The 20,693-nt window shown below is 48.4% G+C and overlaps 1 protein-coding gene across 7 annotated transcripts in view; it reads left to right on the top strand.

Annotated features, from left to right (window-relative positions):
* LOC147031118 (WASH complex subunit 2-like) overlaps positions 1-20,693 on the top strand; it is a 94,278-nt gene that overhangs the window by 60,752 nt on the left and 12,833 nt on the right. For all 7 annotated transcript variants that reach the window (XM_085875865.1, XM_085875864.1, XM_085875859.1 and 4 more), the window contains exons 15-22: positions 2,550-2,704; positions 2,917-3,012; positions 4,150-4,239; positions 7,826-8,041; positions 10,643-10,803; positions 11,421-11,571; positions 11,971-12,141; positions 19,559-19,624. In XM_085875865.1, the coding sequence (XP_085731991.1) occupies positions 2,550-2,704; positions 2,917-3,012; positions 4,150-4,239; positions 7,826-8,041; positions 10,643-10,803; positions 11,421-11,571; positions 11,971-12,141; positions 19,559-19,624 (1,106 nt within the window). The remainder of the gene's footprint in view (positions 1-2,549; positions 2,705-2,916; positions 3,013-4,149; positions 4,240-7,825; positions 8,042-10,642; positions 10,804-11,420; positions 11,572-11,970; positions 12,142-19,558; positions 19,625-20,693) is intronic.

Genomic DNA, 20,693 nt, shown 5'->3' with positions numbered 1-20,693 from the left:
TGTTTGTACGTAACCACAATGGAGACGATTGCCGACCTTGCTGAAGGCAAAGCTTCAAAGATAGCCGATCACTGTCTTTCGTGATCTAACAATGAGCAGTTGATGTCGGTCCATGCTCTGACAGGGTCGACTACTTCACTGGTTATAAAACAGGGTTCCTTTAAATCTAGCCTTCCAGGAAGACTCAACGAATGTAATTGTCAGTCCTGTGAAACGAAGCACTTCATGCTTAAAAATCGAGAATTTGTTGTGCGCAAGACTGTTGAACGAAATTCCACGATAACATCATGCAAATAATGATACAGAAACTATCATCTATGGCACCAACGCACACTCCAAGGAAGCACACAGAACCGGGCAAGACAGAGGGAAGACATGTGGTGTAGAACCCGAGGCTGCTGTGTCGTGTTTGTGTATGTCGCGAGTAGGACCAAGGAAGTGGACCATTCACCAAAAGGATGCGAGCAGCAGTGTGTAGAGCTGTTCCGTCTGGCAGTTTGGATCATGCAGGAGCCTCCGTCTCCATCTGAGCACCGACCGACAGAGAGAGGGGGATATATATATATATATATATATATATATATATATATATATATATATATATATATATATATATATATATATATATATATATATATATATATATATATATATATATATATATATATATATATCATTGGGGTGGTTGGGATAACACATTTTTAATGAAGAAGAAGAAGAAGGTGCCTCCAGCCAAAAGTAAAAACTCTATTGACTTTGAGCAAAAAAGCGAAGAGCAGACGCGGTCTCAGGGCAATGTTTCGCCGGCTTCATCGAGCACAATAGAGGTCTGTAGAGGCCAGCACATCAGGTCTATTGTGCCTGATGAAGCCAGCTGTGAAGCCGATGAAACATTGCCCTGAGACCGGGTCTGCTCTCGCTTTTTTGCTCAAATTAGCAGAGTCGATCGAGTTTTTACATTTGGCTGTAAGCGCCTTCTTCTTAAAAAAATATATATATATATATATATATATATATATATATATATATATATATATATATATATATATATATATATATATATATATATATATATATATACTGTATATTTCAGATGAGTAAGCTCTTTTAAAGAAAGACTGCTGCTGCCTCCATTGCCAGTTTTTGCCCAAAGAAAATTCAACGTTTCGTTCATAAAGGTTTCTTCAACCATTTGGTTGGAGTTCTTGGTTAAGCCACTTGGCGCATGCTCTTCAGGCTTTGATCCCGGACTAAGGAAGGCAAAATAAATTCGATGATTACAATGAGTAAAAAAAAATGTTTTCAGTTGTGACGAAGCAATGAATCGCCATATCACGGCAAGATCGCCGAGACCTACTCACGTTCACTCTAAGCTGTCTCGCCTGGGTTTGAATCCCGACTCAACTATAAACTGTCATCCTGGTGTTTGTTTCACAGGCAGGGTGATTCATCAATGTGTGTGCCATTTGGATGGACGTTAAACTGGACATCACATCTGCCGGAATGACCCCTCCCCTCTCTCCCCTCTCCCCCTCTCCCCCTCTCCCCTCGCTCCCCCATCTCCCCCTTCCTCTTTGCCTCTTATCCCTCTCTCTTCCACCCACCCCTCCCCCTGATTCCCTGCCCCTCCCCCTCTGTTAAGGACTGACAGTTTAGTTTTCAATTTAAAACTGCTTCCCTATAGGGTAGCATGTACGAATTGGATTCGGAGTGAGCCAAGCAGGGTGTTGCAAAGGTCGCTGCATGTGCAAGCATGCATGCAGGTTGGCCTTTTCCAGGTAGATCGCGTGGGTTTTAAATGCTCCTTCCAATTTTTATATCAAACCCGGCGGTTAAAAATAGAATGTTGCTGTTTGGGTGCGTCTTATCACCCCTCCCTTCCCATCAAGCTGCCTTCCCTTCACCTCCCCTCATGCTTACCCCCTCCCATCACCACCCCCCCCCCCCCAATGGACATATCCCGGCGGTCTCCGCATGCTGTATTAACTTGCTGTTTTAACGTACCCCATTTTGTTCATTCCTGTGCCCCCCCCACCTTCTCCACTATGAAAGTTGAGAACCCCTCCCCAAGCTCCTCCCCTCCCCACTTCTCCTCTCCTCTCTCTCCCCATCTGACTCACTCCCTCCCCCTTCCCAGAGTGAATAGCGACGTTTGGTGAGGCGCCACTCTCCCCACCCCAACTCCTTTCCTCACTCTTCCCCCTTCCTAGCTCCCCCACCCCTCACTCCCTCCTCTATCACTCCTCGCTACCTCCTCTATCACTTCTCTATAGGAGGAGTTGCTCAGAGGTGAGTGTGCATCCCCTCCCCCCCTCCTCCCTCAGGGTCTCTTCATATGTCAATGGCATATAGTGGCATGAGGTTCATCAAACTTTTGTATATACAATCCAATGAGTCTTTTTTTTCTATCTTAGTTTAATTTTTTTTTTTAAACCTTATTTTCCTCTTCCCCATTCCCCACCATCTCATATCTCCAAATTCATCCATCTCACTTTCCCCCCATGTTTTCCTCACAATATCCCCAACATACCTATGTTCCTGCATCCCAGCAAACCAAGGTAAAAGCTCCGCATTGTTTTTGGGTGAGGAGAGAGATGGAGATGTGAGCAATAAAGAACACGATGTGAGTGCCGCCTCCCTACCTGCACTAAGCGAACGCAGGAGCGACAAGCAAGCCAGGGGGATGGAAACCACATCAAAGAGGGTACGTTACTTAAAATCTGGAGAGTATTTCATGGATGTGCTTTTACTTGTGTAGACTGAACCACTATGGCTATGCCTCAGCCTTTCTAACCCATTTTTATTTATAAACCTCCTCTCTAAAAGCACAAGGCACTTTATGTGAAATTTTGGACAAATTGTCAGGAAGGTTTTACAAATCCCGTACACCTGCATCCTCCCACCCCCAATCCCAAGCTCCCAGCTGGTGCCACATCTTTGTTTGGAGGGGAATCAAATGCTCTGACGTCATCCATATCCGAAATCTTGCAGAAAAAGCAACTCTCAGAAAAGGTCTCTTCAGTCTTGTGTTCCCTCCCCGGGAAACTGCACGTGCACGTGTGTTCCTGTTATGTTGTGTGCACGGAAAACAGTTATTTTCGTGCATTCCTCTTGTGGTATTTTTTTGGGATTGATGGTACTGAGTAAGGAAAATGAGTGCGTCACTGTCTGATTCACATGGCTGCGATTGGAGATCACTGATGTTTCCGGTATAGCCAACTTAGGAATATTAGCTAATTGGGAGCATTTGAAATTCTGCCTCGTAATAAAAAATATATATATATATATATATATATATATATATATATATATATATATATATATATATATATATATATATATATATATTTTTTCCAAAAAGCGGGTCACAACGGATACCAAGACTAAAAACACTTGATACCTTCCTCCAGGAACCATAATAATAACAATAACAATAATAAGAATAATAATAAATTAATGGAAAAATGAAATTAACAAAATTAAATAATGGAGAAATAAAAGAATTGAAAATCTATTTAAGGAATTGAAAATAAAATAAAACAATTGAATATTTAAAATATTGAAAATTAAATAATTGTGAATTGGAAAAATTGGAAAATTGTATATTCTGAAAATTGAAAAGTTCAAACAAATTATAGAAAGGAAAAATTATTCTTTAAAAAGCGATACAACAAGACTAAACACTTAACGCCTTCCGGGAACCATAATAACCATGAGAGTTGGCTTTCACGTCAGGAAAACTCGGCACATCCTGCTCCAGCGACCATCCGATGCCTGCTTAGTGACCAGTAGATCGATCTCAAGGCAATCGGAAGGATTGTGAGAAGGTAGAAAATGTCAGTGGATGGAGGGTGGCTTTGATTAGTACTCTGCTTCATTGCACTATGCTGCAGAAATAGTCAGAATGCTGGCGATTGGTGCGAGTCTAAGAATATGAAAGCGATGGATGTAGGAAGAAATGAATAATATCATTGTGTAACCTTCACTAATGACAACACTCGATACTCAGACGAAAGTTGTGTGTGACGGAGTTGGATGCATATCATGATTGTTGGCATGAACAAACGCTACTTCATCTGCCTGGTGTGTATCGTCGGCTCCCTTTTATCTTGATTCATTTGATTTCCTTTTCCTTTTGTTTATTCGCAGAACGAACCAACTGAGAGAGGTGAGCCACGGGCTGCAGTTGGTGAACCAAAATTGTTTTCTCTCTTTGATGCTGATGATGAAGATGACGATGTAAGTGTCTACAACGTTGCACAACTGGGGTCCAGAAAGAATTGGTGGGATTTGGAAAGTGGAAATTATTAATATTTGGAAAATATTTTTGAATATTGAATTGTTTGTGAAATATGTTGGGCAGTTTGCAAAAGGCAGGTGTGTAACGGGGCTGGCAGGGTGGCCAAGAGGCACACACACTCTCCTTGAAGCTGCCGAGCCTGGGTTTGAATCCTGACCCAGCTATACACTGTTATCCCGGTGTTTCACAGGCAAGATGATTCATCAATGTGTGTGCCGTCCCTCGGATGGACGTTAAACTGGGCGTCTCTTCAGCCGGCATTAGTTGTGCGATGTCAAAGATCCCACCGTGTCCTTTGCGAAGAGCAGGGGAGCTATCGCCGGCACCTACCCAATGGGGGTAGGATAATTTATTTTTCTGCTTGGCCGAATTACCCCCTCCTGCACAGGTCATGTGAAGAGGTTGTCTTGTTTCAGGTTAGGTGAAGGTTTTCCAGTTCGTCGTCTTTTTCTTCGTCTTCTTTGTCTTCATCTTATTCTTCATCTTCGTCTTCTTCTTCGTCTTATTCTTCATCTTCTTCCTCTTTGTCGTATTCTTAGTCTTCGTCATATTTTTCGTCATCGTCTTATTCTTCGTCTTTGTCGTGTTCTTCGTGTTCTTCGTCTTGTTCTTCGTCTTGTTCTTTGTCTTGCTCTTCATCTTGTTCTTGTTCTTCTTGTTCTTGTTCTTGTTCTTCTTGTTCTTATTCTTGTTCTTATTCTTGTTCTTATTCTTGTTCTTATTCTTCGTCTTGTTCTTCGTCTTGTTCTTCGGCTTGCTCTTCGTCTTGCTCTTCGTCTTTCTCTTCGTCTTGTTCGTCTTGTTCTTGTTCTTTTTCTTGTTCTTGTTCTTGTTCTTATTCTTCATCTTGTTCTTTGTCTTGCTCTTCGTCTTGTTCTTGTTCTTGTTCTTGTTCTTCTTGTTCTTGTTCTTGTTCTTGTTCTTGTTCTTATTCTTATTCTTCGTCTTGTTCTTTGTCTTGCTCTTCGTCTTGTTCTGGTTCTTGTTCTTGTTCTTGTTCTTGTTCTTATTCTTCGTCTTTTTCTCCGTCTTGCTCTTCGTCTTGCTCTTCGTCTTGCTCTTTGTCTTGCTCTTCGTCTTGTTCTTGTTCTTGTTCTTGTTAACCTCCGCCATCGAAGATCGGAGGTTACTGTTTTCACCCCTTTCTGTTTGTTTGTTTGTTTGTTTGTTTGTTTGTTTGTTTGTTTGTATTCTCCTTGTACAGTATTACGGAAAAACTCCTCGACGGATTTCGACGAAACTTGGTGGGGGGATTAGGTATGGTCCAAGGATCATGTCATTAGATTTTGGACTTGGTCCAAAATCCAATATGGCCGCCATAGCGGCCATATTGAAAAAATATTTGAATTTTTTTTTTGCATTTCTACATGTTTTAAGTGATTTCCAACCCCCCCGCCCCCCCAAAAAAAAATTTTTGCAACTTTTTTTTCAACAAAATTTCGATTTTATTTTTTTTTTTTTTTTGCATTTCTGCATGTTATAAGTGATTTCCAACAAAAAACATGCCAAAATTATAATTGCGGCTGATTTTGGAACTTCAGGTGGATATACCCACCACATCTGCCTTCATGAATGACGAGGATCATTAGTGACCCTGCCACCCCTGTCCCTTGGCCCGCTCTGCCCCTGCCACCCTGGTCCCTTGGCCCGCTCTTCCCCTGCCACCCTGGTCCCTTGGCCCGCTCTTCCCCTGCCACCCTGGTCCCTTGGCCCGCACTGGCCCTGCTGCCCTGGTCCCTTTATCCCTGTGTCGTAAGAGGCGACCAGGGTTGCGTCAATAAGGGCATCCGGCGTAAAACCTGTGCCAAATCACTTTGCGGATCATACGGATGATCCGCTGTGGCGACCCCTAACGGGAGCAGCCAAGAGAAGAAGAAGAAGAAGAAGAAGAAGAAGGTGGATATACCCACGTAAAATCAATTTCTGTCTCAAGGAATCTAGTTATGACGAATGAATTGAATATGTAAAAGTTAAAAGTAAAAGGTAAAGTTGCAAACTATAACTCTGTGGGCACTGTTGACGTCAAATTGAATGAATAGGATATCAGATTCACTTGAGTGACCTAGCAGTATTGGCGGCGGAGGTTTTGCACTCTACCGAGTGCTCCCCCTCGAGTTAACCTCCGCCATCGAAGATGGATGGAGGTTACTGTTTTCACCCCTTTCTGTTTGTTTGTTTGTTTGTGAACAGTATTACGGAAAAACTCCTTGACGGATTTCGACGAAACTTGGTGGGGGGGTTAGGTCTGGTCCAAGGATCATGCCATTAGATTTTGGACTTGTTCCAAAATCCAACATGGCCGTTTTGGCAGCCATTTTGAAAAAATATTTTAATTTTTTTGTTTTTGTTTTTGCATTTCTACATGTTTTAAATGATTTCCAACCCCCACCCCCCAAAAAAATTGTTAGAGAAAAGAAAATTTTTGCAACTTTTTTTTCAACAAAATTTCGATTTCTTTTTTTTGCATTTCTACATGTTATAAGTGATTTCCAACAAAAAACATGCCAAAATTATAATTGCGGTTGATTTTGGAACTTCAGGTGAATATACCCACGTAAAATCAATTTCTGTCTCAAGGAATCTTGTTATGACGAATGAATTGAGTATGTAAAAGTAAAAGGGAAAGTTGCAAACTATAACTCTGTGAGCACTGTTGACGTCAAATTGAATGAATAGGATATCAGGTTCACTTGAGTGACCTTGCAGTATTGGCGTCAGAGGTTTTGCACTCGACCGAGTGCTCCCCCTCTAGTTCTTCATGTTATTCTTTGTAGCCCTTCACATTCAGTGGCTCTCAGCCTTGTTTCGGGCAAATTTCAATAAACAACTGGAAGGGCACTTGGTAGAGCGAATACCTCCGCCACGTAATGCCTATTCCACGAGAACATATCGGGCCCATGACATTTTTGAAATAACATGCTCCACAGTACTATATCGTTTTTAGCCCTATCTCTCAATGGGGAAGAATCACTTTCAAAATTAAATATTTATTGTATCCAGATCCAGATTCTGATCTTCACCAAAATCTAAACAATTCTTCCATGTCACAGACCCGACGTGTCCACCAATTTTCATCCGAGTCCGTCCACAACTTTTTGAGATATCGTGCAAGATATCATTTTTGGCCCGATCTCTCAATGGTGAAGAATCACTTCAAAAATTTTAGTAGCCAGATCCGGATCCAGATCTTCACCAAAATCTAACCAGTTTGTCCTTGTCATGCACCAAACCTGTCCACAAAATTTCATCCAGATCCGTCCACAAATTTTTGAGATATCCTGTACACAAACAAACAAACAGACAGAAAGGGGTAAAAACATAACCACCTCCACCTTCAGTGGCGGAAGTAACAAACTTCAAATTCCTGCTCGAACCTGCAGGGAGCAGACCATCATTGGCACAGTAAACTATGTTATCCACAGCCATATACTGCATATGAAAGAAGAAGAATAAGAAGGTAGCGTCATTTGGAAGGTCATTATTGTCCCTAATGTATTTTTAATTTTTTTATTGTATCTTTCACAGCATGACATTTTTGCTGCAGTCAAACCAGGAGATGAGCCCCGAAACAATCCTACCTCTCTGTTACCGACTGGTCCAACCAAAACTTTACCTGCCTCTCAGTTAACACGTGGGTCTCCTGCCTCACCATCTGTTCAGCAACCACCCTCTCAACCAAAACCACCAGCATCCACCAAGAACAGCTTTTCGGGAGGTCTTTTTTCTGATGACGATGATGAGGTTTGTCAATCCATGCGGAAATTTTTTAGCTGCAACAACTTGACCAGTTTGGTGCCCGCTCTGCCTCCCCCCCACTCCCGTGCCCCACTCTCCCCCCCCATAGTCCCTTGGCCCGCTCTGCCCCTGCTACCCTGGTCCCTTGGCCCGCTCTGCCCCTGCCACCCCATTCCCTTGGCCTGCTCTGGCCCTGCCACCACACCGCTTGGCCCGCCTTGGCCCTGCCGCCCATCCGCTTGGCCCAATCTGGCCCTACCGCTTGGCCCGCTCTGACCCTGCCGCCCCTCTGCTTGGCCCGCTCTGCCCCTGCCACCCCGGTCCCTTGGCCCGCTCTGGTCCTGTCACCTCAACGCTTGGCCCGCTCTGGCCCTGCCACCCTGGTCCCTTGGTCCGCTCTGCCCCTGCCACCCTGGTCCCTTGACCCGCACTGGCCTTGCTGCCCTGGTCCCTTGGCCCGCACTGGCCTTGCTGCCCAGGTCCCTTTCCCGCTCTGGCCCTGCCACCCCGGTCCCTTGGCCCGCTCTGCCCCTGCCACCCCGGTCCCTTGGCCCGCTCTGCCCCTGCCACCCCAGTCCCTTGGCCCACTCTGCCCCTGCCACCCCGGTACCTTGGCCCGCTCTGCCCCTGCTACCCCTCCGCTTGGCCCGCTCTGGCCCTGCCATCCCAGTCCCTTGGCCCACTCTGCCCCAGCCGCCCCGGTCCCTTGGCCCACTCTGCCCTTGCCACCCCGCTACCTTGGCCCGCTCTGCCCCTGCCACCCTGGTCACTTGGCCCGCACTGGCCTTGCTGCCCTGGTCCCTTTCCCGCTCTGGCTCTGCCACCACACCACTTGGCCCGCTCTGGCCCTGCCATCCCAGTCCCTTGGCCCACTCTGCCCCTGCCGCCCCGGTCCCTTGGCCCACTCTGCCCTTGCCACCCCGCTACCTTGGCCCGCTCTGCCCCTGCCACCCTGGTCCCTTGGCCCGCACTGGCCTTGCTGCCCTGGTCCCTTTCCCGCTCTGGCCCTGCCACCCCGGTCTCTTGGCCCGCTCTTCCCCTGCCACCCCGGTCTCTTGGCCCGCTCTGGCCCTGTAACCAACGCTTGGCCCGCTCTGGCCCTGCCACCTCAGTCCCTTGGCCCGCTCTGCCCCTGCCACCCTGGTCCTTTGGTCCGCTCTGCCCCTGCCACCCTGGTCACTTGCCCCGCTCTGGCCCTGCCACCCTGGTCCCTTGGCACGCTCTGGCCCTGCTCCTCCGGTCCCTTTCCCGCTCTGGCCCTGCAGCCCCACCGCTTGGCCCACTCTGGCCCTGCGGCCCCACCGCTTGGCCCACTCTGGCCCTGCGGCCCCACCGCTTGGCCCACTCTGTCCCTGCGGCCCCACCGCTTGGCCCACTCTGGCCCTGCGGCCCCACCGCTCTGGCCATGCGGCCCCACCACTTGGCCCGCTCTGGCCCTGCGGCCCCACCGCTTGGCCCACTCTGGACCTGCCACCCCACCGCTTGGCCCACTCTGGCCCTGCGGCCCCACCGCTTGGCCCACTCTGGCCCTGCGGCCCCACCGCTTGGCCCACTCTGTCCCTGCGGCCCCACCGCTTGGCCCACTCTGGCCCTGCGGCCCCACCGCTCTGGCCATGCGGCCCCACCACTTGGCCCGCTCTGGCCCTGCGTCCCCACCGCTTGGCCTGCTCTGGCCCTGCCACCCTGGTCCCTTGGCCCGCTCTGCCCCTGCCACCCCGGTCCCTTGGCCCGCTCTGCCCCTGCCACCCCGGTCCCTTGGCCCACTCTGGCCTTGTCGCCTCAATGCTTGGCCCGCTCTGGCCCTGCCACCGCACCGCTTGGCCTGCTCTGGCCCTGCCGCCCCTCCGCTTGGCCCGCTCTGGCCCTGCCACCCCACTGCTCTGGCCCTGTCGTCCCACTGCTTGGCCCGCTCTGGCCGTGTGGCCCCACCGCTTGGCCCGCTCTGGCCCTGCCACCCCGGTCCCTTGGTCCGCTCTGCCCCGCCACCCCGGTCCCTTGGCCCGCTCTGGCCCTGTGGCCCCACCGCTTGGCCCGCTCTAGCCGTGCGGCCCCACCGCTTGGCCCGCTCTGGCTCTGCCACCCCACCCCTTGGCCTGCTCTGGCCCTGCCACTCCGGTCCCTTGGTCCGCTCTGCCCCTGCCACCCTGGTCCCTTGGCCCGCTCTGCCCCTGACACCCGGGTCCCTTGGCCCCGCTCTGCCCCTGCCACCCCGGTCGCTTGGCCCGCTCTGGCCCTGACACTGCACCGCTTGGCCCGCTCTGGCCCTGACACTGCACCGCTTGGCCCGCTCTGGCCCTGCCACCCCACCACTTGGCCCCGCTTTGGCCCTGCCACCCCACCCCTTTGCCCGCTCTGGCCCTGCCGCCCCTCCGCTTGGCCCGCTCTGGCCCTGCCGCCCCTCCGCTTGGCCCGCTCTGGCCCTGCCGCCCCTCCGCTTGGCCCGCTCTGGCCCTGTCGCCCCTCCACTTGGCCCGCTCTGCCCCTGCCACCCCACGTGGCCTGTCCTCATTGGCCTTGTGCCACCCCCCCCCCCACTTCCCTATTGGCCTATTTGCTCCTCTCCTTGCCTCATTTGTTCTGAAGTACATCCCTTTCCCACATTTCCAGAGTTTTTGGGGAGTCCTTCCCGTGTCCAAGGCATCTTCAGGCGCACCTGACACACCAGGTCCTCCGAGTCCCAAGGCTGGGTTGAGCCTGTTTGAGGATTATGACGATGATGATGATGAAGAAGACGGCCTTTTCTCAATCTCAAAATCAACTGCATCTGGGTATTGATTGATTCCTCATTCAGTTAAATTAGAGTTTGCAATCTTGGTTCTTACAGCACGCAGCATTTTAATCCAAACAAGTGGTGCCAGGCACAAATGCCGCCCATTTAAGGCATAAAGTTATTTGGGAGATCAAATTTACATTTGATACATCCTTAACCTGAATGTTGATTATAAGGAATATTTTAGTCTTAGTTTGAAGTCAATTAAACCATTTTTGACGAAGTTATGAGCGCAAAACGATTTTGATCTTTTCGTGACCTTGACCTTGACCTTTGATCCAATTGGACCCAAAAGTTGATGGGGTCGTCCAAGGTTCATTGCCCACCTGTGGATACAATTTGATAGCCTTTGCTAAAGCCGTTTTGCCGTAAAGTTGCTAACAGACAGACAGATAAACAAACAAACAGACAAACAAACCGGACGATTACAATATCCCGCTCCCTCCCTCCGGGAGGGGGCGGGATAATAAACTCGTGTCAGACATTCATACGTTCCATGGTGTTGAAGGAAACATGCATTTCAGAGCGAGAGTGCCGTACATTTTTCTACTTTTATTTGTCCTCAGCTCTTTATTTCTCTGAAACAATTCACTGGTGACTTTGTGTCATTTTCAGGTACAAGTTCGATAAACCTGCTCAGCTGTTTGCTGATGGAGATGATCCCAAAGGAGACTCAAACAAGACGGCTGTCTCGGACCTTTTTACAACCACTGAGCCTCATTCCATTGCAACGAACCCTCCTTCCCCTCCAAAACGTGACATACCGGTATGACCAAGTTGTGAAATAGTAACGTGATAACTATTAGGGTTACAGTTGGTTTTTTATCTTCAAATACTGTTGTTTATTTTAACCGCCCGCATGAAAATTCCTCAACCGTCAAAAAGCAGTTGTTTCGAGTCACCATTGTAACTGGACCATCAACACGGCTCTGCTACATGAGCCATGTCCACGATCGCACTTCCTGGAGGTCAATATAATATTCATGGTTATGTACAACATAACATTTGCTTGGTGGTTCGAATGGAATGGTCTGACCGAGAGTGAAACTGTGCTGTTCCATAGCTGTTTCAATGGAATGGAAACTTCAATCATTCCATAAATTAATCGATTAATTTGATGTTCTGATTGTTAATTTGTTTTTGTGTTTTTTTTTTTCTTAATAAGGAGAATATTGAAGAGCACGAAAGCAATTCTGGGAAATCTCAAGTTTCAAATCGCAAAGGCAGGTTTGACCAACCCAGCAGCTTGTTTGGCGCCGATGGCGGTGGCGAAGACGATGCTGACGGCAAAGGTGCTCTTGACGAAGGCAACGAGAGTTTCAATGCCACTGAGCAGGTCTGTACGAGGGTTGTGGTGTGATTGGTGTGTGTTTGTCATCATGGAATGGTTTTTGGACTCGTTTAATATCCAGTTGTGGTGTGTGCGTTTGTTGGAAGTGAAATGATGGCTGCTTCGAAGAATGATTTGTTCACCTCGACCTCAGCAGCCCCATTTGTACACGTCGAAATGTTTCTTCTATTGTTTGAAATTTCTCCAAAAATAACGTCCGTCTTGTACCGACCTTATCGACAGAATTGGATATTTCGTCGAACGTGTTTTTTTTATTTTAATCATTTGATTTTTGGCACGGGTTGCAGCCCAACTCATCGAAGGACATGCCGAGATATCCATCAGCAATTGCTCATCGCTCCGCTGTCTCTCTGATTCACGGTACAAGATGAGTTAAGGCTGTTCAAGCGCCGCTTCCGCATTTTATCTCGTGGCGATATTGTGTTTTGACTGCAAACCTTAACCCGACGAGCCACCAACGGAGTATAAAAATAAATAACTTTTCATCAAATTGGAGAGACTTTTAATGATTGCTGCCCTTGCGTTAAATGGGGTTTAATTCCCCCTTTGTATATTTGAATAGTGGGAGTAACCTCACAGTTGTTTATGCAGCATGGGTGTGCTCTTGACGGTTTCATACCATTTCTAATTCACTGAGACATGGGGAGCATTCCACTGCATTCTGTCTTTTGAAGGGGACATAAAGCTGGCCGACCTGCAAGTGTTTGCTCACCTTGCCCAAATTTGCGTATCCCACAATGTTTTTGAAGTGATGTGTTGCAATTCTGTTTAATTGGCCTGTTGTTGCATCATTTGTAGCTTGCTTCCAATTTAATCCTCAACTCCAAGGTGTTATTTCAGCGTGCCAAAGAAAAATAAATGCGATTTAAACTTCATCTTTGTCATACACAAATCGTGTCCCTGCCCCTTGGCCTGCTATTCTCCCCACCCCTCGGCCTCCTGCTCCTGCGCCACCCCACCCCTCGGCCTCCTGCTCCTGCGCCACCCCGCCCCTCGGCCTCCGGCTCCTACGCCACCCCACCCCTCGGCCTCCTGCTCCTGCGCCACCCCGCCCCTCGGCCTCCTGCTCCTGTGCCACCCCGCCCCTCAGCCACCTGCTCCTGCGCCACCCCACCCCTCGGCCTCCGGCTCCTACGCCACCCTGCCCCTCGGCCTCCTGCTCCTGCACCTCCCCGCCCCCCGGCCTCCGGCTCCTACGCCACCCCCTCCCTCGGCCTCCTGCTCCTGCGCCACCCCACCCCTCGGCCTCCTGCTCCTGCGCCACCCCACCCCTCAGCCTCCTGCTCCTGTGCCACCCCGCCCTCAGCCTCCTGCTCCTGCGCCACCGCCCCTTGGCCTCCGGCTCCTACGCCACCCGCCCCTCGGCCTCCTGCTCCTGCTCCACCCCACCCCTCGGCCTCCTGCTCCTGTGCCACCCCGCCCCTCGGCCTCCGGCTCCTACGCCACCCCACCCCTCGGCCTCCTGCTCCTGCGCCACCCCGCCCCTCGGCCTCCTGCTCCTGCGCCACCCCGCCCCTCGGCCTCCTGCTCCTGCTCCACCCCACCCCTCCGCCTCCTCCTCCTGTGCCACCCCGCCCCTCGGCCTCCGGCTCCTACGCCACCCCACCCCTCGGCCTCCTGCTCCTGCGCCACCCCACCCCTCGGCCTCCTGCTCCTGCGCCACCCCGCCCCTCGGCCTCCTGCTCCTGCGCCACCCCACCCCTCGGCCACCTGCTCCTGCGCCACCCCACCCCTCGGCCTCCTGCTCCTGCACCACCCCGCCCCTCGGCCTCCTGCTCCTGTGCCACCCCGCCCCTCAGCCACCTGCTCCTGCGCCACCCCGCCCCTTGGCCTCCGGCTCCTACGCCACCCCGCCCCTCGGCCTCCTGCTCCTGCTCCACCCCACCCCTCGGCCTCCTGCTCCTGTGCCACCCCGCCCCTCGGCCTCCGGCTCCTACGCCACCCCACCCCTCGCCCTCCTGCTCCTGCGCCACCCCGCCCCTCGGCCTCCTGCTCCTGCGCCACCCCACCCCTCGGCCACCTGCTCTTGCGCCACCCCACCCCTTGGCCTCCTGCTCCTACGCCACCCCGCCCCTCGGCCTCCTGCTCCTGCACCACCCCGTCCCTCGGCCTCCGGCTCCTACGCCACCCCGTCCCTCGGCCTCCTGCTCCTGCGCCACCCCACCCCTCGGCCTCCTGCTCCTACGCCACCCCGCCCCTCGGCCTCCTGCTCCTGCACCACCCCGCCCCTCGGCCTCCTGCTCCTGCACCACCCCGCCCCTCGGCCTCCTGCTCCTGCGCCACCCCGCCCCTCGGCCTCCTGCTCCTGCGCCACCCCGCCCCTCGGCCTTCTGCGCCCCCCCCGCCCCTCGGCCTTCTGCGCCCCCCGCCCCTCGGCCTTCTGCGCCCCCCCGCCCCAGCACCCCCTTCCCCTACCGCCATCATTGAGTACACGCTATAGCCTTGGACATTAGGTTTACATCGGTTTCTTAACCAACTGTGTATATACTGAATGAGCCAGTCTGGATTTTGATGGATCTCTGATGTGCAAGTGAAGGTTATTTGGACCACCAAGCCAGTGCTGCATGAACGTCGCATTCATTCAATCCATCAGTTTATCAACTTAAATATTCTTGCAGTGGGTTGTGGGAGTGCAAAACCACAGCACCTTCCTTTATTTTTTTTTTTTGTAAATGTTTCATGCTTCTGCCAATCTTTTGCCGGATTTATCAAAGCATCTCAACTCCCCCGCCCCCTCCCTCCTTTTCTGCTGTTTGCTTTACCTCCAATCTTTGGATCATCTGGCAAACTTGGAAAGCTGACTCTTAACCCCATTATCCAAATCATTGGTGAAAACTCCTCGAGGTGATCCCTGAGATACTGCAGTATTTTCAATCTCTAAGCCTGATATCCTCCCACTCACAACCATTCTTTGTTTTGTATTAAATGACAAATCTAGATTTCAATCCTGTTAGCTTCTCCACCAGCCAATTCCGTAAGCCCTCACCTTGCCGAACATCTTCTGTGGAGTACCTTACCAAATGCCTTCTGAAAGTCAACATAAACTGCATGCACTGCACTTCCCTTGTCCGACCAATCAAAAACAGCGACAAAGAGCTCCAATAAATTAGTTAAACGTGACCTCCCTTTTGTAATTCCGTGCTGACTGCCTAGAATTAGCTTATGTTTATTTAAATGATCCTCATTCATCCGATCCCTAATTAATGTCTCCAACTTCTTCCCCTCAACTGTAGTTGATCACAAGCAGGTCTATCGTTCCCCAATTCCTCTGTGGATCCTTTCCTGTATAACAGTGTTACGTTTGCTACTCTCCAATCCTCCAGTACCTGTTGTTGTCAACGTCACACCTGTCCGCTCCGTCAGCGTCCCACCTGTCCACTCTGCCACTTCCCTCGACACTCTTGGATGCATATTCTCTGTCCCGGAGCTTTATCTTCGGTTACTTTTTCTAGCTGTTTCTTAACCTCCTCCACTTCTACATGGAAGTCCTTTAAAAGCCCCTCTTCATGCCACAATTGATTATTTCAGCTGTTGATAACTGCCCTGACTGTTGTGTAAATGTTGAAGCAAAACAATTATTTGATAAGCCCACCATCTCGCTTTCATTACTATTCAGTCTCCCTGTGCTTTTCCTTAATGGGGCCCCACACTTTTCTTAACCTGTTTTTTTTTTCTTTTACTCATGAAGACTTGAGGGATCACCTACCTTGTGTTCACTGTCCAGAGATAATGAGAGCCATTGATTTTTTTTTTTTTTTTTTTTTTTGCGTATAATGTCGAGGCTCGTGGAAGAGCTAGAATACAGAATAGAACAGCCATAGCACAGTTGAAATCGAGAGAACACCAACATTGGTGAGACACCTCGGTGGTGTGGGGGGGGGGGGGAGAATACTGTACACGATCTCAAGCACAAGTAATCGGTTGAGCATGTCCTATATCTTCAAATTGCAATGATACCCACATCAAATTGAACTGCATCTCTGGGCAATCGCTTTATGTGAACCCAAACAGCACTGCCGATGAACTGAGCTCTTAATCTTCAAACATTGTTCGTAATGGAGACTCCGCTCGGAGTGACTCCGCTGAACGAGGTGCTGTTTTGGGAAGTTGTAAAATTGCCCCGTTGCTGAACTGAGCCGTTAGATAGTTAACCCCTTCCTTTCCACGTCCAGCAGTGTGTCTTGGGCAGAAATTCCGATGTTGAGCTGAGTTTTCAGGCTTCATTGTATTTTGAAGGAATTATGAAGATGGCGTGGTATTTTTAGTTTCCAAACAACCATGAGAGAGGGGGCAGGGATGGGTGTAAGGATGTTGCGTGAAGGTGGGTGTCACCTCTGTTCTCCCAATTAACACCTGATCTATTCCAAATAACCATGAGTGTGCTTTTGTAGCTGAGACAGATGTTACTAGAAAGGAGGGGAGGATGAAGAAGTGGCGGGAAGAAGAGGAGGAGAAGAAGAAGAAGAAGAAGAGACGTGTTGGATTGAAAATGAAAACATAAAAATTCTCCTTCTCCAGAACCGCTTAACAGATCGATGAGAAACTTCACACGTATGATCAACTTGTCATGGCGAATGTGGTTTGAATTTTTTGGATGCTTTCATTGTCATATTGTTCATTTTCCGAGTCAAAATTAAAATTGTTCACAAGCGCATCATCGATATATATATATATATATATATATATATATATATATATATATATATATATATATATATATATATATATATATATATATATATATATATATATATATATATATATATATATATATATATGTCGCTCTCATTATCCCAAGTCCCCATTCAGTCACCGTTCTGATGGATAATTATCCTCCGACTCATCATGTTGAGTGCCGGGCCCAAATCATTTTGAAACTCTGAGTAAATTTTTATATTTCAAACTGTCAAGAACAAGAGGCTTCCCTCCAGGCTTTCAAAACAGCTGTTCACCACCACCTCTTATCTTCCCCCATCCAAATCCTCGATCTTTTCTACCCCCGATAATCCACCCAAGCCCACTTCCTTCATTTCTCCTGCTTTCCTTCCTGAAAGTCCCTGAAATGTCCATCTTCTCTTCGCCATGTTCCCCGTCCCATCCCCATCCCTCTCCCTTCCACAGTTCACCTAATGTGTCTGTTCCCCACTGTTTTGTCCCTTCCACTCCCGCCCCTCTTGTCTCATGCCTCCTTGCTGTGAGTTGTGTGTTAGCTCTCATACGAGCCTCGACCAAGGTATACAAAAAAAAAAAAAAAGAACAAGAGGGTTCATCGAACACCTTACCCCATGCAGTCTTGAGCATGGCAAAAAGGTGATTTGTGTTTTGTGTTGTTCAACCGTTTAATTGAAATGAAATAAAAAAGATTTTAACGGCCATTAGAAAAAAGAAAAAAAAAATCGAAGTTTACCGCCAGTGATGCAGCATCTTCGACACTACCTTATTTAACACGTTACATGAGTTATTCGTTCTTGTTGTTTGTGTCCTTAATGACACCTTTAAAAATGGTCACTTTCCTGTTGTTTGGAATGATTTTCAGTTTTGTTTGTTTGCCAGACAGACATACCGAGTAAAAATATTATCTCGCTCCTCTCTGCGCACGCACGATCAGGACGAACTCAGAGCCAAAGTACGTTAAACGGCAGATTTGTTTTGCGATTTGTGCTCAAAATACTGTACAGCATTAAATTGAAATGAAGTTGTTCCTCGATCATAAACTGCTGTTTGTAGAGAGGACAGACAGACGTGAACCAATTGGTTAATCCTGTTTGTGCTTCACCTGGGAAGGTGACCAAGATTTCATCGTCTCATAAAAATGGGTGCTGGGGTTGGTTGGGGTGGGGGCGTGAGGGGTGTTAAGGGGTCTTTTTCCACGCCATTGTCCCTTCAGCCTATAAACCCATTTTAGACGTTTATTTCATCGCTAGCCGTGTTTTGCATTTCAATCTGAACCGATGACTCGCGTTGCCACCGTCTGGGATTTGTCCATTATCTGTGAATCTTTTAATTCACGTAAAAGTCACACGTGTCCCTGCGAAAGCCTTTGTCCTGTCCATGATTTATGTGCAAGTTCATCAAAGAGCCTCGGATGAATGTAAATAATAAAAAGGTTCATCACAGATAATTTTTACACTGCGACATTTAGCTGCATAATGTAAACATAAGAAATGAGTTGAAAATGAAAAATGGGTTTAATTTATTTAAAAATATTAACCTAGTTCACGGCTGAACGGGCCGCTTCCTGCTGGGGACTCAAGTTGGGCTTGAATTTTAACTTATTTTCATCGTGATGTAATCCTGCAACAAATGTCTGAGGATCAAACAAATTGCAATGAATAAAACTACTCACATTTATTTATTTATTTATTTGTTTATTTATTTATTTACGTCCAATTTGAACCATCCTTGAACCCTAAGGTTAGTTTCCACTGCATGGGCTGACCAAATGTACTGAGCAGTTCCATCCATTCATAAATACGAGAGCTGCGTGTGGGGCCTTTTGCTTGAAGGAAACATCACTCGGTGTGGCCAATCATTCCATGCAGTCGAAACCTGCCGTGAGTTACTGCAGGAAATAATAATAATAATAATAATACAATATATCTGATTTCGGGAAGGTTATGCCCTTGGATTCCACTGTGATATTTTACATCGTGTGAAGAACTGCGTGCTGCAATCCAGCCTCTCGTCTTGCATTCCCTCCTCCATTTGAGGGGCTTTTCACGTCATCCAATTTCCGAATTCCAGGAAGTTAGACCTTTTGCCTTTTTTTTTCTTCTAATTTTATGGATCAAGGAAACAATCTTACTACCTTGTCCTTCGCTCATTCTTCCGGTCTCTGTCCCCAGCTGTGTGATGCCTGTCTGCCCCCAGAATCACCGTGTTGCTCGTCTGAGACGTGCGGAGAGGGAGCGACGCACAGAGAGAGTGTGCAGGCCGTGAATGTAAATTGTGTCCCCAACATTTTTACCAAAGTATCTCATTTAGAATCGCTCATCCATTGCTGAAAATTAATGTTGCGTGTGCGAGGCAGCATCTGAGATACGAGATGAAAGTGGCAGTGATTAAAATGTAACCATTACACCAATTACTAATAATTTGTCCAATGCCGTGTTACGGATGAATCAAAGGTATTTTATTGTCTGCCTAATGCAGTACTGCAAGGCACCGATTTGCTCGTCGAGCCACTCCTAAAGGCGGCGTGAGCTTTATGGTACACACGCTGTCACCTTGCTTGTCATGACGTCTGGCAGGGTGTGAATCTTGTTGGTGGGATTTAAGTGGCTTTGTATAGCACAGTGGCGCAATAACATGGAATTGATATCATATTCTCACTCTGATTGTCAATTTGCTTCCTACGTGGCCTGATGTTGTGCTGCCCCCCATTGTGTCCCCTTCTTTTTAGGCGATCTCAGTCGCATCATTTTCCGCACACAAAAAGGGTATTTCATCAGGAATCGGGAAATTGCAGGTAAGGCTTTTGTGCAACAACAACTTGGCAACAACTTTTAATATCAATTTCTCTTTGGTTGGTACAAATGTTTGGTGATCTCATGGGTGCACGTCCCCCTGCCCTGTGGGTGAAGGCTGTTGATGGTGGTGGTGGTGGTGTTGTTGATGACAATTATCATCCTATTTATTTATTTGTTTGTTTGTTTTCCCTCTATCATTAAATAATGAATGAATTGCATTCGTACCTATCGGCTTCTCCGTAGTACCTTTGTTACTTCCACCACCGAAGGTGAAGGAGGTTGTGTTTTCACCACTTTCTGTCTTTGTCTTGTCTGTCTGCCTGTTTGGGTGCAGGATATCTCAAAAAGTTGTGGACTCATCCGGATGAAATTTTTGTGGATAGCTTGGGTGTGACAAGGACAAAATGGTTAGATTTTGGTGAGGATCTGGATCTGGATCCGACAACAAGAAATTTGTAAGTGATTCTTCACCATTGAGAGACGAGGCCAAAAACGACAAATATAGCACGATATCTCAAAAAGTTGGGGACGAATGCAGATCAAACTTGGTGAACAGGTTGGGTGTGCGGTAAGGACAAATTGATTCGATTTTGGTGAAGATCCGGATCCGGATCCGACGACTAGAATTTTTTAAATTTTTATAGTGATTCTTCACCTTTGAGAGATAGGGCCAAAAACGATATGGTACTGCACAGCATATTTCAAAAATGTATTGGGCCCGATATGTTCTCGTGGATCAGGCATTACGTGGCGGAGGTATGCGCTTGACCGAGAGCCCTTCTAGTTTGCAATGTTTTCCTTTCAGTGATCTTACTTTTTAGGGATATTGTCAGGTCAGTTCAAAATAGATCTGTGACTTGCTCCAGGTACCATGTAAACCTGTACTAACCTATTTCATGGTCGGGTTGTCGGCGACCAAACCGTCTCCCCCACCAAGAAACTTGGTGGGAAGGCTTTATGGTATAGACACCCAGCAGGATTAAAAACAACCTGTCAAAGGGTGGAGGAGCTCCTTGTGAGCTCACGGCGATCCTTCTCATTCCCAACTGTGTCTGCGGATGCCCTCCT

This window comes from Eptatretus burgeri, chromosome 3 (genome assembly GCF_056783735.1).
Source record: "Eptatretus burgeri isolate ZD-2024b chromosome 3, Ebu_testis_v1, whole genome shotgun sequence".
Classification (NCBI taxonomy): domain Eukaryota; kingdom Metazoa; phylum Chordata; class Myxini; order Myxiniformes; family Myxinidae; genus Eptatretus; species Eptatretus burgeri.
Note: the sequence above shows the minus strand (reverse complement) of the source record. Positions and strands in the feature narration are given on the sequence as shown.